This window comes from Uloborus diversus, chromosome 1, assembly GCF_026930045.1.
Source record: "Uloborus diversus isolate 005 chromosome 1, Udiv.v.3.1, whole genome shotgun sequence".
NCBI classification, from domain to species: Eukaryota; Metazoa; Arthropoda; class Arachnida; order Araneae; family Uloboridae; genus Uloborus; species Uloborus diversus.
This window is the reverse complement of record NC_072731.1, coordinates 77,563,396-77,580,338: the sequence shown is the minus strand read 5'-3', so window position 1 is coordinate 77,580,338 and position 16,943 is coordinate 77,563,396. Positions and strand designations below refer to the sequence as shown.

General features: G+C 34.1%; 1 protein-coding gene across 1 annotated transcript in view; it reads left to right on the top strand.

Moving 5' to 3' along the window:
- LOC129230533 (bromodomain-containing protein 3-like) overlaps positions 1-16,943 on the top strand; it is a 215,644-nt gene that overhangs the window by 51,771 nt on the left and 146,930 nt on the right. Inside the window, 1 exon segment of the mRNA XM_054864940.1 lies at positions 8,135-8,212. Within this exon segment, the coding sequence (XP_054720915.1) occupies positions 8,135-8,212 (78 nt within the window).

Below are 16,943 nucleotides of genomic sequence, written 5' to 3'. Positions count from 1 at the left end.
CTTCCCCCCCTTCCCCCCAAAACCCGACGCGCAAAGTGCTGGGACTTTTTACCCCTTCTTGCTGGAAGGGTAAGAAGTAATTTGCAACAGGTTTCACTTTTTTTTTTTGAATGTTTGGGTTTGGCCATTTTTTGGCCTAATTTTACTGTACTGTCAAGTTTCATCAACTACTACTGAGAACGAGAGAGATTTTTTTTTAATGAATGTTGATTTGGAATTTACAAAGATTGAATTTACCTATTTTTTATCATTCTGATCAAACAATTTGGGGGTGCAAATCGCCCCCTCTTGCCCCCCCCCCCCCCTATTTGCCGCCCCTGTAATACCGGATACTAAAAGAATGAAACTAAACCTTCATTGTTTCGTATTCCGTCTGATGAGAGCGAAAGAAAACTCTGGGAAAAGTTTATTCAGCAGACAACTCTCTGAATGAAATGTGCATAGTCTGTAAACTACACTTCTCTGATACCTTAATCGAACGGAATTTTCGGCATGTGATAAATGGAGAAGAAGTATTAATTTCACGGGAATGATCCATTTTACATCCCGATGTGGTTCTTTCAAAATTTCAAAGCTTGCCGAATTAATTATCGTTTGAAGTATAAAAAAGACCACTTCCTAAAGATCGCCCATTCTCGCACGCAAGAAAGAAAAAAAATTATCTACGGATGAAAAATTTTGTCAGCCAACCTTTCTTATTGCTGACTGTTCTAACATCAAATTACCAGACTTTTGAACTGAAATAAAATTTATGAATAAAAACCACTGTAAGGTGTTTTCTGTCCACCCTCAAACTCGCCCTCTGTTGAAATTAGAGAAATATTCAAAAATTGAGAGATTTTTTTAAAAAAACTTATTTCTCAATTTAACAGGGGTGAAAAAATCGGGAGAAAGTCCCGCATCAAAATATTTTTCGAGTCAGATTTCCTATAAGTGCGCGATTCTTACGCGCTATCCAGGGCAAACTAAGCCCTGGCATAAATACCTCCAAATGGTTGAAGTTGTTTCCGCCAATGGCTAAATTAGTAAGGTTTGCCATGCCAGCATGAGGACCCCAGAAAAGGCTGCGGCCTAGCCCCCCCCCCCCTCCCCCGATGATCAGGCTTGGCTCTATCAGAAACCCTGCATCTTAACTACAGCAATCTATTGCTCCAAATTTTTCTATTAAAAAGATGACTGAATGATTTTAAAAGAAAAATAAATAAATTCGAATATTTTCTGCATCTTCTTTTAGTGCTGAAAAAATGCGAAAAGTAAGGGAGTAAATGAATCTTCTACTTTCGCTCCGATAAACTCACAGCTACCTCGCTACCGATACTAGCGCCACCTCCTGGATGGCTTAGTTTCGGGTTCAGTTTTTTCGCACCAAACGGCACACTAGGTATTCTAGCCACTGTACCTTAACTGTTAATAATCATGGAAACTAAAAAAAATCAGAAACTTCGCCATTCTTTGGTTTTGTTGTCTTTTTTTACTTTTCTTCAGAAAACGCTGAATTTTCCAGCTTTTTTTACCCCAAGACAATTTTTGTGCTTTGTCCATATAGTTACGATACAATATGCTACTACCCCCACATTTTCCATAAAAAAAGACAAAAAAACCCACATTTCTTTTAAAAATCCCAGCTTTAGTTGGGTTTTTTTTGGTTTTATTGAAAAAACCCCAAAAAACCCTGGGTCCATGGACTTTTTAAAAAAAACCCGGGTTTTTGCCAACCCTGAGTACAAGCAATAATTATTCGAGTTATGAATATTTTTTTTTTTTTGTATAAAATGAACATAAAATTCATTCTGTGTTAGTGAAAATTTTGTTGTCAATGACCAACCAAAGCAATTGTTGAAACAAATAATGCTATCCTGAAAATGAGCAAGAAATCGCCCACCATTTGAGACCTCTCTCCTTCATACTATTGTTGTCACTTCCCTTTAAAAAAGGTTTTTTTTTTTTTTATTATATACGGCGGTTTCCTAGGAACTTACTTATGGTAGCTTCATCATATAACGAGAGGTTATGAAATTTATTGTTTCCTCCGTAATAGTTAACCTTAACAGCAAAATGAAAAGAAAAAAAACATGGTCCCTTGACTTTACACTACTACCTCCTTCAGCCTGTAGCTTCATACAAAGGAAGAGAAAAATCAATGATGGTTCACCAGAAAATCACATGTTTTGTATTAGAGTAGTTTTATTATCATAATTGTACTAAAATCTTACAATTTGAAGACTTTTCCTTTTTTAACCGACTTCAAAAAGGAGGCGGTTATCAGTTCATACCGTATGTATGTTTTTTTTTTTTTGTTTGTCCACTCATAGCGTCTCACCTAGTGATCCGATTTTGATGATTCTTTTTTTAATGGATAGGGGATGGCTCAACTTAGGTCCCATTACTTTGTTTGACCATATTTGTTCTTTAGAAAAAAAGTTATGGGCAAAAAACAACAAATTTCATGCAATTTCCCTATTAAATGATTAAAATGATATTGTAGCGAAGTTCGCCCTATTCATCTGTGGAAAACGGTGGCTCAGTGGTAAAATTCTCGCCTCCCACACGAGGGATCCGGGTTCAAATCCCGACTAGGACAAAGTGAATTTTACTAAATTTTCGTTTCTACTGTTTCCCGTATTTTCTCGAATGTTCTATTAATTTCTGTATCTTTCCAAGTCGGGAAAGTTCCAGCACTTTCTCAAGTTGTATATAAGGAGATGTAACGTTCATTCCTGGTTCTGAATAAAGATCTCGAGTTGAGACTAACGAGTATTCGCTTCATTTGGCTTTCACATTGTCTTCGCTATCTTCATCTACGCGACAATATGAAACTCATTGTTATAAAAGTTTGGTGCTATATAACAGTAATATTAATAGTAATTGTAATGATAATTTTGAATGAAGGCTTCTCTGAAGCAAGCATTAAATTTCTTCAAGGGATACTTCGATAATGAGGAATCTGGCGCTGTTGCCTCATTTTTGGCTTAAATAATTTTATTTTAGTAACCCTGCTGATTTATAGTAACCCTATGTGAATTATCAAAATCTTCCTTTCTTCAGTGCTATTGCTCCATAGTAGGGGTAAACCTAACTTGGAAGCGAGGTGATGCAGTGATTAGGATCTCCTTAGCCTTCACAATGCTACTATTAGGTTTGCCTCAACTACTCTGTAGTATTTTTATCGTTATCGTCTATGCCGATAACAGATGATCGGGGCTAAGTAAGAAAATACAGAATTGCATCATGAGCAACTTAGATGCTGTGGAACGTAAATTAGTTAGGAAAACAGCAATACTTAAATGGTTATAATTAAATTAACTACGCATGATTTCCAGAGATTAACAAAGATAAGTTTTTAGTGCTAACCGCTTAAAGTTTAACGCGTGTCAAGAGTTTTTTTTTTTTTTTAGTATGGAGCATTTTTAAGAAAAAAATGTGAAGTTTCGTGATGGTAACTTCTTACTATTTCTGAAATACCTACATTTACACTAAAAAGAATGAAATAAAAAAATTTTGAAAAAAAAATAGAACCGACTTCAAAATTGCTCTAAAAAGTGAAAAATAATTTTATTCTTTAAACACCATCGATAATGCTTTTAAACATAATTTTTGAATTTGGCACAAAAACGATGGATAAAATCATTTACAGCCATAACTCAAATACAACTATAAATTTAACCAGGCCCAGTTTCTTCACTATCACATACATTATGCATTGATGACAGCAAATTTGAATAACGATATAAATGTTTCATTCGTAACTTTGGATGCTTTTCTGAAAAAAAATATGAACGAAGCATGGTTACCCTGGATTTTACGTTTTGTTTTTGCGCCAACTTCAAAAATTATGTTTAAAAGCATTATCGATGGTGTTTAAAGAATAAAATTATTTTTCACTTTTTAGAGCAATTTTGAAGTCGGTTCAGTTTTTTTTTCAAAATTTTTTTATTTGACTCCAGTAATAGATCGAAAGCATGATTTCCTTTTTGGGAAAACTCGTTAAATTTTTTCGCGTCAAAAGTGTGAAATTGCCGCCCCCCTAAAAGTGCCGCCCGGGGCGGACCGCCCCCTCCGCCCCTCCCTAGCTACACCACTGTAGATAACTGAAACCCATAAATAAATTGCCGATCTAATGAAAAGTCTATATATTTTCTCAGTGGGATCAAGTATCCCCCATGAAGGCCAAAACTATCTGTTTCATTTCAACTAAAAAACATACTGTCAGGTAGAGGAAATAATTTCCTTTGTTCACGTACTAAAAAAAAGACTGATAATTTGCAGCAGAGAAAAAAAAATTGAAAACTAAGTTGGAATCCAAGTATCCCCAGTCTCCCCTACTATTTATTTTTATAAATGATAACATGATGAAGAGGAATTACTATGAAAAAAAGTTTAAAATCAAAAAAGGATACATTGCACACATTGCAATGCATCATATTCACCGCCAGTCTTGCATAATATAGACGAACGCGCGAAGGGTGTTCGCAGAAAATTTTTCGCTCTGCAGAAATTTTATTTTCAAACTGCTAACTGTTGACTTTAAAAAAAAAAAATATTTTTTTTAAATTTTTTTTAAAGGGAATTTTTAGAGAAAATCCCAGAGTTTATTTCTGTTAAAGCCTTTCTCCAAAAGCCTTTTAAAGTACATGTGTAAAAGAAAAAATAATGGTTTTGGCAGTTTTCTTCAGTTGGTGAAAAATAAGCAAACTATATGTTATTGTTAAAAAAAATTAAATGATTTAGAGCACTTTTTTTTGTGTCTTTCATATTTGAATATAAATTTAATTTTTTATTCAAGGGTGAGTTAGGCAAAATAATTATTTGCAGAAAATTTTCCAGTAAGGATTTGTGTTCGCAGAAAGGTTTTCATTTTATCTAAGTCTGTTCACCGCAAGAACCAAAATGGGGAACAGTAAATTTCTTAAGCGCTTCCTCGTGTAACACAGACAAAGCAAAAAAGCATTCTCGGCTCCATTTGAAGAAAACTGCTCCATGTATGCATTAACCAGCATCATGTGTTTTCAATGTAAAAAGTTGCGCTTTTCAGTTGCATGTTTAGACACAACAAGGCAATAATTTTTCCTTTTAGATAGGGCAGTGAAACGGATTGCACTGCATTGTTGCATTGTTGTTTTAAAGAGTATTATAATTTCAGTGCCACTATTAGATGTAATGTAAAGTTCAATTTTTTTTTTTTTTTTTTTTTTTTGGTGGAAGATTTTCCCTGATTTGGAGCATTTCTGATTGGTTGACTTTGTTCTTTTTAACTCGGGTGCACGACCTTGCACATAAGGATTGCGCGGCCCTGATCATAGGACTCTAAAATGCAATTCTAAAACAATTTTATCAAAAATATTTCTTTTACAAGCCATTTTTATACTTTTTGTGGTGTATCGAACTAATTGAACTTCACTATCGTAATTGTAGTGAGGTCAGAAGCCACTGACATCATCATGATTGTATGTGCGATAAACAGGTGTGTTTGTTTTTTTATGCGACGTCATCATGATTGTATGTGCGATAAACAGGTGTGCTTGTTTTTTTATGCTCTTAACTTTTGATTAAGCAATTTTTACATGTTGTTATACAACCCTATCTGGAATTACTTATCGAAGCCATTTTTTACAAATGGGGCAGTGTCAAACGAGTTGATAATATCTAGAGATGCACCAAATATTCTGTTGGTATTTGGTATACAGTGAAACCTGTGTATAACAATACTGTCTATAACGATAACCTGTATATAACAATTTTTTTTTTTGGCCCCAGCAAAATGTCAGCATGAATAATCCAACTGTCTATTAGGATTTTTTTTTTTTTGGTCCCATCAGTATCGTTGTAGACAGGTTTTACTGTACTGCTTATTCAGCAGACAAACCAAGTATTCGATTCCGCCGAACTATTCGGCAACCAAATAGTAAAAATATAACATTTGACATTTGATTGAAAAATTCCTTTTTTAAAGCAGTGATTGAAATTTGTACATTAATACCATAGCACAACTAATATTATCACATTCAAAGTGAGTTCAATGTAATAGAAAACACCCAGATGTTAAATTTTAATTTTGTTGCATTCCAATTTTTCTTAAATCTTATATCATATTGCATTATTCTTGCTGTTACGAACTCATTTAAGCATGAAACAAGATCCAGAAAAAAATAACTAATATATAAAGTGTTCTTAAATATGCTAACTCTTTAAAAACTAAACAATTAAAATGATAATAATCTTCATTATTTCACAAATGATTAAATAAGTAATTTATTTTATAAAGGCAGCACTTAGATTTTAAATTTTTCAGTAGTTAAATTTTTGAAGTTTTACACCATATGAAATAATAAATATTGTTTAAAAAGAATGAAATTAAATTAATCATTGTACTCAAATTATAGCAACATTAATTATGATGCAGGAATATTAGACGTTCTATACAGGGTTGGGTTTTAGACTGTCCAAAACTGGTTTAGGGCAGGACAGGTGGTTTTTACCGACCAAAAGTGTCTTAAACTGTCCAAAACTATGCTATCAGCTAAAGCGGTGTAATATAATTAATTCATATTTACTGCAATATTCGTAATGCATAAAGAATAATGTAGTTAAATTAATTATTTTTTGATAATATTTTTCTCTAAAATGTTCATTTAAAAAATATTTTACTTAAAACAATTACCGACAACTATTACATAAAAACTTCCTTACGTAAGTAACAGTTGGTAGAATAATGAAAGGAAATTCACAACACTACCAAGACAACTAATTTCAGTTCCATTAATAACTCAAAGGAATGTGTATTAATACCATATTTAGGTGCAAAAAAAAAGCTTAGTTGTTTTAATGGTTTTTGCAAATAAGTTTTACATGATGTTTTAATGAAAATTGTTTTTATAAATCATGGATTAAAAAACAAGAAATTGATGATTAAACACTTATGTTATAAAACTTTTGCTATTCTTTTTTCGTTCATATTTTTAGTATAATGCATTCTGTAACTATTAAAAAAATGTAATTTATTGCAATTAAGTCAATTATTGCCCTATATTTTGAACACTTTCTTTTGCACACATGCATAAATGTTGAAAAATTTAGTTAAGGGGGTGGAAAAAATTCTCCTGCATACAAATTGAAATTTTTAATGAAGAATATAATTTCCATGTAACTAGATTAAAATCAGCTGCATAAATAAGTCACATATATATATATATATATTCGTGAATGTTCACATTAAATAAATATATTAAATAGTCAAAAAAATAATTTTGACACACTTTGTTCTGTTTTTGATATTTTCTCACAAAATATAGTTTCTCAAAAAGTAGTTTTGGACACTTATGGATACAAGGGTTTTGAACAGGATGGTAAAAAAAAAAAAAAAAAAAAACTAAGTAAACTTATGCATACAAATTGAAAGTTTAATCAATAACTCAACTTCTATCTAACTAGATTAAAATCAGCTGCATAAATAAGTCAAATGTTCTCATTGAATACATGTTTACTTTGATACATTTTATTGTGTTTTTGATGTTTTCTCGCAGAATACAATTTTTCTAAAAGTATAGTTTTGGACACTTTTGGTCAGTTTTGGACAGGAGGGTAAAAACCAGGGTTTTTACCATAGTGTCCAAAACCTTGCCAACCCTGATTCTACATGATTCTTTTATTTGTAACATGTCAGCATGGTCATCAGTATTTTTTGTCAACTCATGTATCAGTATCAGGAAAAAATCAACTATTAATTTATGGGGGAACTCCATATAAACATAAACCAAATTAGCCATTTACTACATTAATTTGCTTTTGAAATAACATATTTATTTATTCTTGATTTCCAATTAGTTAGATAAATTTAAGACAAAAAAATTAAGGTTCATTTGTATTTCACAAAATAAGTAAATATTTTCTATTTGAAATTCGCATAAAATAAAATGTCAAATATTGCAGTAAAATTTTAACCAGATATTCAGTATTCAGCCATATACTCGGTCGTAGTTTTAACCAAATATTCGGTATTCAAGCAAAATATAGTATTCGGTGCATCTTTAATAATATCAATCAAATACTTTTTTTCCCTTGCAATTTGTCTTCAAGTAACATGAAAGAAATACAGTTTAAATAATTTTTCTTAAAAAATTTCCTTTTCTCTTTGCAGTCCAAGCTCTCCCAAAAAGAGGCCTGTTAACAGATCAATTTTTCCTATGAAATCAAAAAAGAATCCGGGTGAGAGCAGGTGAGAAAAACCATGCTTATCTTTTAGATAACAATATCAGTTGAAAGCAATGATAATTTTTAAAAAGGTGCATAAGTGTAAAGAATATTTAAACTTGAACTTTAAAGGAATTAAATTTGTAATGTTGAAATAACCTTTTAGAAATTTTAGAGTAAATTTAAAATCATGTCTCTACAATGTTGTAACTGCAATATTAAAATGTATTATTTTCAATAAAATGAGTGCAAAATGTCATGTATTTGTCATTTCATTGAAGAAAACAGTCAAATGCTTGTGAATTAAGGTTATTTTCTACCTCACATTATAATCATAAACGTACTTTTTGCCCCTAGCCTCAATAAGCCTTGTACTCAACACCTTTTCAAAAAGTATACTAAGTGCAATGCATGAAAAATGAGACGTTTAAAAACTTGGCACACAGCATTAATTATTTTTAAAAAAGGGAGAATATAGGACATGCTAAAATGAGTATGAAAGTTAAGTTTTGCTACAGGTGAATATGATATAAAAATATCAAAATGGTTTGCTTTGCGTCAGAGCTGCAATTAAGTATTGTAAGTTTATAGCTGGGGAGCTAACCGATGGAAAACTGCAAATTATGATAAGAAGATACCACTTGGTAGGAATGTTGTTTATGACTATAAAATGAAATTAAGACCCAGAGGCATTTTCAAAAACTGTTTAAATCCAAGATGGCGGCGTTTTTCAAAATGGCTACCCATATTAGAGTTTTTTTAATATATGTCGTACAAAAGAGGTTTTTGTATCGAATTATAGGTTTTTCAGGTCACAGATTTCATTTTTTATGTTGAAAATAACCTAAATCTTCATTTTGGTTCTTTTTTTTAAGTATAATTTTATTTCTTACAAAAGAGATTACGTGCTTTTCAAAGTACCCATATAAAAATAGGAAAAATATTAAATGCAAATATGTACCAAAATATTAGTACTATGTCGTTAGTCAAACACTGCTTCATTCTTCGCATTAATTTTTGCATAATAGTGTGCAGGACAGACCAACACTTCTGCAGCTACACTTGTTCTTGCCGATTTTGCAGGTGCACTTTTTGAGCTCAGTGCATGAATCAGAAATATCCGCTAACTCAGATCATTTCAGCTGCAATCCAACCTTATTCACTTGGAGATAGTGCACATATGATATGTTTGTGAGCTTGTCCCCAAATTTGTCCAGCCTTGAAAGCGCTACGCAATACTTGTTGCTGGCAAACTTTCAAGTGGCCTGTTTTTTTTTGTCATAAACCATTTTTTCCTTGCATCATTTACAGTGTCGTTATTACTTGTGGAAAAGTACAGTAGTACTACAATTTACCTTTCATAAAGGTCAAAAATTTCGCTCGGTATAGAACTTTGAGGTTGTAAAATAAATAAAAAATGCCACAGTTTCTTCTTTAAATATCACCCTTGCCTCCCAAGTGGATTTTATGGACTTCCCAGTGAATCTAGGAATGCTGTCACAAAACCTATGAAGGCATGAAATCCTGGTAAAGCCTTTCTTTCCCTTTTCTTTTAAAATAGCTTCATATATGGCAAAGCACTGTAATGAATTTGCTGTTGATTCCTGTTCACAAAGCAATCCAAAGTTATCTAGACTTAATGTTGACAAGGAAAAAAGTAAGTGTGCAGGACAGATCAGCACTTCTGCAGCTACACTTGTTTTTGCAGATTTTGCAGGTGCACTTAATGAACTCAGTGCACGAATCAGAAATTTCCAGTAACTCTGATCATTTCAGCTGCCATCCAACCCTATTATTCACTTGGTGATGGTGCACGTATAATATGTTTGTGAGCTTGTCCCAATATGTGTTCAGCCTGGAAAGCACTGCGTAATACTTTGTTGGTGGCAAACTTTCAAGTGGCCGATTTTTTGTCATATTCAACTCTTTCCTTGTTTCATTTACTATTACGCTATTACTAGTGGAACAGTACAGTAGTACTACTACGTACCTTTCAGGTTGCGAAATAAATAAAAACGCTACAGTTGCTTCTTTGAATATCATTCATGCCTCCCAAGTTGATTTTTGGAACTTCCCAGTAAAGCTTGGAATGCTGTCACAAAACCTATGAAGGCATGAAATCCTGATAAAGCTTTTCCTTTTTCTTTTCCAATAGCTTCATATATAGCATGAACTGTAATGCATTTGCTGTTGTTTCCTGTTACAAAAGCAATCCAATGTTTATCCAGACTTAATGTTGACAAGGAAAAAAAGTAAGATATTGCAAAAACTAACACATCTGCATCAACAATGCACACGACAATATTCCTGAAACGGTTTTCTACCATGTCTTGAAGCTGCACTATCATTCTTGAGCTTGTTTCTTTTCTGCCAGGGCAAGTAACATCAATGGGGGAAGTTTTTGCATTACTATTTCATTTAATGTCTTCATCATGGGTGCAAGACCTTCCGTCTTGGGCACAATTTCCAAGACGGAGGTCAGGACGGAAAATAATTCGATGACTTTCCTTCAGTTTTTACTAAAAAACGAAAATTTGAGTGTTTGAAAAATATGCTTTAATTACTGGACCTTTCCATAAACGTGAATTTACATCGACATTCTCTCCATTTTCCGCCATGAGCTTGTTTTGTTTGCAACGTGCTTTCAGAGGAGTGACTTTTAGACTCGCGCTGTTTGACTTTTTTTTTAGGTAGCTCTGTTATTTCTAATTCACTGCATTGCAGACCGCGGAGTTGCTCGATTTTCTTGCTAATTTTTCGAATGGATCGTCTTTCGTCTTTATTTTTCACTTGCTGTTTTCGATCATCCTTACGTTTTTCTTTTTTTTCTTGCAAACTTTACACGCATAAATGAAAATTATGTGTGCTCTTAAATTGCCCTTATAGTTGAATCTGAATCAACGGTTGAGTGTGATTGCTGACAGGATGAAATGTTTGCGTCATATCAAAGGGCGTCCACATACCAGGTAAATCGGGAACTATCGAGTATTTTGAAGATTTTAATGCAAATGGGAATTCTGGAAAGAATCGGAGGCAAGTTTCAAGCTGGTTTGAAACACCGACGAGCAGCTCTTCCTGCATCTTTGACATGTTTATTCTAAGACTTGAAGAATCACTAAATTCCAATGACTTTCAATCTGACACTTGCTAGAATGAGAATAGGGGGGGGGGGAGAGAAAGAAATGTGAAAAATAACGGCAGCACGAGTTTGCAAAAAAACGCTGCTCTTGCAAAGAGGGTAAGTCCGCAAATTAACCCATGATACTGAAGTCTTAACACATTTATATTTTGGAAAATCTAGGAGGGGGGGGGGGGGCTACTCAAGGGCTCCAGAATAAAAAAAACCAAAACACTTTATTTTTAAGCCATTTTTTTTAAAAACTTTTAGTCTGTCTTTGGCAATGTCAAGAGGAGGGTGGCTCTCTTTAGGCGAAATTCTGAAACCGGAGTCTTTAAAGCGCAACTTTAGACCATCTTTAATGAACGTAGTGGGTGGAGTTCGAGGTTCCTCTCCCCCTTCAAAGCTAAGGTATTCAGAATTCTGCTTTAGGTAATCTTTGGGGGGCTTAAGAAGAGGGAATTCGAAAACTTTCTCTCGATGAATTTTTGAAATTAAATTCTAAAAACTTCAGTGATGAAAAGAGGGAACCGCAAATTTAAGTTAAATTTAGTGAATTTAGCGGAAAGAGCTCGGGGGGGGGGGTCTCTCTCCCCCCGCAAATTTCACTATGCAGAAGTATTGAATTTTTATTTTCGCTATTTTTGAGTGAGTTAAGAGTTAGGGAAATCGGGGGTCTTTCTCGAAACATTTTTGAAATTGAAGTCTTAAAACTTTGTGTTGTCATTGGCGATGTGGGGAGGGGAGTTGCTCTTTCAATAGAAAAATAAATATTAAACACAAACTTACACTGCCTTTAGTGTGCCTGCTTTTCACAGGGAGAGGGGGGTATTCCACCTCTCAGTCCGAAACATTTTGGTTTCTGAAGTTTTAAGAACTTTGTTTTGAGCTATCTTTGGATGACTTAAGTAGGGAGTGAGTAGGAAGCTTCTGTCAAACATTTTCGGAAATTAAAGTATTAAAACTTTTAGGCGGTCATAAGTCAAGTATATAGGTAAAGGGGTACTGTGTGTGTGTAATTGAAAAAAAAAAATAGAAACTGAAGCCCTAAAAACGCAAATTAATTTGTAGTGAACTTAGAAGAAGGGGTACGGGAGTGCTCTTCCGAAAATTTTTTCGATGCTGAAATATTTAAAACCCTACTTTAGGTTGTATTTGAGTACCTTTTGAGGGACATAATGCAGGTGCCCTCCCTTTTGGTGTGAGCATTCAGTTCCCCTATTGCGCTTTTTAATTAATGAATATCGGATAGGGTTCCTAGTTAAAAAATATATCTACTTAACTGAAGCTGTTTTTTTATTGGTAATTTTACCACCTGCTATCATATACAATATTTCTTTTTCAAATGTAGACTGGGGGGGGGGGGGATTCTTGCCAGTTCATTAATCGCCCATATCCTTCCCTCACCTTTCTTTTTTGATTTGTTCACGCTATCTTGGGTAGACTTTCCGATCAGAACTGTTTTATGTTGCAAAAGTGAAAATCTTATGTGCCGAATATCCCAAGCGATTTTATTTGTTGCAATAAAAAGGTTTACGGTAGGCGAAAAACTAATGGCTTGAAGCCCCGAATGCTTTTACCCCAAACATCATCCAATATCGTGTAAAATTGCTTTTTTGGAACTTCAATTTCGAAATATTGCCGAAGGAGAGTTCTTGAACTCCATACCTTCAATAATGCATTCAAAGTGTTTTGAAAAATGGAGTACGATTTCGTTTTTTAAAACTTCATTTTCAACATCTTCAAAGCTTCAATTTCAGAGAGAGCCAGCGCCCCCTCCCTCTTCCTATAATATTTTTGAAGATCGCCCAGTTTTGTGATTTTGGGACTATTAGTTTGAAAAAATTGATGTAAGAGAGTCCCTGAACCTTTCCATTCCCTAAACTTTACCAAAATGGAATACCATTGCGGTTTTTTGGACTTCAATTTAAAAAATCGTCTGTGGGAGAGCCCCCAGACCCCCCCGTTATTGGTGGTTTTTAGGTTTTTGAAACTACAATGTCAAAACGCTTAAATATTACAATTTGAATTAGGTCCACGTTGTTAGAAAAATCAAAAGCTAAAAATTCAAAGCACATACAGGTTCCAAAACTGCCATACGTCAAAATCTACAACATTTATGCTCATATATTTTTCCTTAAGAACGCATGTGGGGGGGGGGAGGAGGCGGAGGTCAAAATATTTTCCGTCTTGAACACATCACCAAACTTGCACCCATGGTCTTCATCGAAAGTCGTTAGAACCTGTACATTTGTTATGGTACTTACAGCTAACGTACCTAACAGCAGTGGTGACGGTTGATGCTTATAAGTGGAGTAGGGGGGGGGGGTAAAAAAAAAACGCTAAAAGCCATGGGATTTTCAGCGGCAGCAAAAGATGAAAAAAAATGTACATAAAAAGGAACTGACATTGCTGTGCACAATAATTCTGCTATCGATTACGATAAGGTTCTGGTCATTTTCCAAAAATGGATTTCCAAGTTCTTTCAAAGTGCTATGAAGAGCTCGAACCTTAGTAAAATATTTAATTTGAAATGAGTGGTACTGCTCAAGATGGAGTCGACTATTTTCATCATGTTCTAGCTTAATATCACACTTAAAACTCTTCTATTATTAATCGACTTATTTGTGGCGGAACCATCCAACGCCTAAGTGCTGATGGATCCTGTGTCAATCTTATTACACCGCCATCTCCTTTTACTATTGCATTATTTTGTTGGTGTGCGCTTGGTCAATACTGATTGCTGAGAATAATCTATTAGATTTTCTTATCTTAAACTGTCCCGAAATAAATGATCGGTGTAGCTCTGATGGTAGTTCAATCTCTGCATCATAATGATCTTTTTAGATGGATTGAAAACGAAAGTGCGTAATTTAAAGCCACAAACCTCTAAAACATTTGTTAATTACTATGAAAACATATTTAAACTTTACGTTTGTAAAGATATTGAGACTTACCAATGCCAGAGAATTGATTTTATTTGGGGCATGTATGTTACACCAACGATTAAAGGTCGAACTAAGTGGGGAGCAGGAATAAGAAGACAAGTGCTTTCACACGGTACTTTACCTAAAAATTCTCCAGGATTTTAAAGAAATTCAAATAACAAAGAAGGGTTCTTTTGCTCTGTTAGGTACGTTTAGCTGTAAGTACCATGAAAAATGTGCAGGTTCTAACGACTATAGGTGACGACATTGCAAAAACTTCCCTCATTGATGTTACTTGCACTGGCCCAGAGAAAACAGGCTCAAGAATGATACTGCATCTTCAAGACATGATAGAAAACGGTTACAGGAAGATTGTCATGTGCATTGTTGATACAGATGTCTTAGTCTTTGCAATATCTTACTTTTTTTTCCTTGTCAACATTAAGTCTAGATAACTTTGGATTGCTTTGTGAACAGGAATCAACAGCAAATTCATTACAGTGCTTTGCCATATATGAAGCTATTTTAAAAGAAAAGGGAAAGAAAGGCTTTACCAGGATTTCATGCCTTCATAGGTTTTGTGACAGCATTCCTAGATTCACTGGGAAGTCCATAAAATCCACTTGGGAGGCAAGGGTGGATATTTAAGGAAGAAACTGTGGCATTTTTTATTTATTTTACAACCTCAAAGTTCTATACCGAGCGAAATTTTTGACCTTTATGAAAGGTAAATTGTAGTACTACTGTACTTTTCCACAAGTAATAACGACACTGTAAATGATGTAAGGAAAAAATGGTTTATGACAAAAAAAAAAAAACAGGCCACTTGAAAGTTTGCCAGCAACAAGTATTGCGTAGCGCTTTCAAGGCTGGACAAATTTGGGGACAAGCTCACAAACATATCATATGTGCACTATCTCCAAGTGAATAAGGTTGGATTAGCTGAAATGATCTGAGTTAGCGGATATTTCTGGTTCATGCACTGAGCTCAAAAAGTGGCAAGAACAAGTGTAGCTGCAGAAGTGTTGGTCTGTCCTGCACACTATTATGCAAAAATTAATGCGAAGAATGAAGCACTGTTTGACTAACGATGTAGTACTAATACTTTTGTACATATTTGCATTTAATATTTTTCCTATTTTTATATTGGTACTTTGAAAAGCACGTAATCTCTTTTGTAAGTAATAAAATTATATTTAAAAAAAAGCACCAAAATGAACATTTAGCTTATTTTCAACATAAAAAATGAAATCTGTGACCTGAAAAAACCTATAATTCAATATAAAAACCTCTTTTGTACGACATATATTAAAAAAACTCTAATATGGGGTAGCCATTTTGAAAAACGCCGCCATCTTGGTTTTAAATGGTTTTTGAAAGTGCCTGTGGGTCTTAATTTCATTTTATAGTCATAAACAACATTCCTACCAAATGGCATCTTCTTATCATAATTTGCAGTTTTTCTATTGATTTTTGTCGTTTAGCTCCCCGGCTATTAGGAACAAATAACTTGCCAGTGGAGAACTCGGAATTTTTTCTTCTTGCTTATTACTCCCCCTTGTTATCATCAAAGCACTAAGCAGAAATTCTTTACCCTAAATCTAAGAGTCACCCTGATAGGAGAATTTTAACCATGTGATGTTGTTTACTTTGTAGGCAAAACCAGTAATGTTAATTTTGTCTGGTCATAGAGCCATAAATACTTGTCATTAACGCTACAGTTGGTGAACCATAGTTATTTTGGAGCAGATGATATGTGATAACCAATTGTTAAAAAAAAAAAGTCGGGAAATTCTATTGTAAAAACCAGGGCTGAAGAGTCAGAGTTGGACTGATTTTGGGGTAAAAGAGTCTAGAGTCATTAGAAAATATGCAGACTCTGACTCCGGGCTTCTTCAGGGTGGCGACAGATCAGGGAGATCAGGGAAAAGTCAGGGAACTTTATTAATCAGGGAAAAGTCAGGGAAATATCAGGGAATTTCAAAAAAATTGATTTAATGAAGAAATTTTTTTTTTTTTTTTGAACAATTTTTTGTTTAATTTTGAACAGTTCAAAAAAACTTAACATTAGCACCTACGGGGAAATTCAAGGAAAAAATAAATCTTTAACTTAGAGGCAAAGTGGCTCCAAACAAACTTTGTAGGGAAAAGCTTTTGATGAAAAACATGTATCGAAAATGTCTTTTTGATTTGAACAAGTTTTCGTTCAATTTTTGAACAGTTTCAAATCTCTTAACGCCTACGGGGGAAACGGAAAGTCAATGTAGATTCCGAACTTAAAGGCGGATTTACTTCAAACAAACTTTGTTGGAAATAGCTCTTGACGACTTACTTCCGACTCCGACTCCGATAGTTTTCTTGCTCCTGACTCCGACTCCTGTGCCCGAAAATTACTCGGACTCCGACTTCCCGACTTTGAATCTGACTTTGTAGCTTTGGCAAAAATTTATGCACGGAGGAAAAATTGTCGACTCCGACTCTTGGAAATTCGACTCTGACTCCGACTCATGTATCAAATAATAAGTCCTACTCCGTCTCTGCAAATATTGGCAGACTTGCGGATTTTTTGGAGAAATGACCGATTCCAACTCCGAGTCTTTGAATTTAAAACTTACGGCTCTCGAATCTAACTCGTTTGCCCAAAATCAGATGGATTCCGACTGTGACTCCACAACCATGGTTTTTACTGTGAAATAATTGTTTTAAATGTG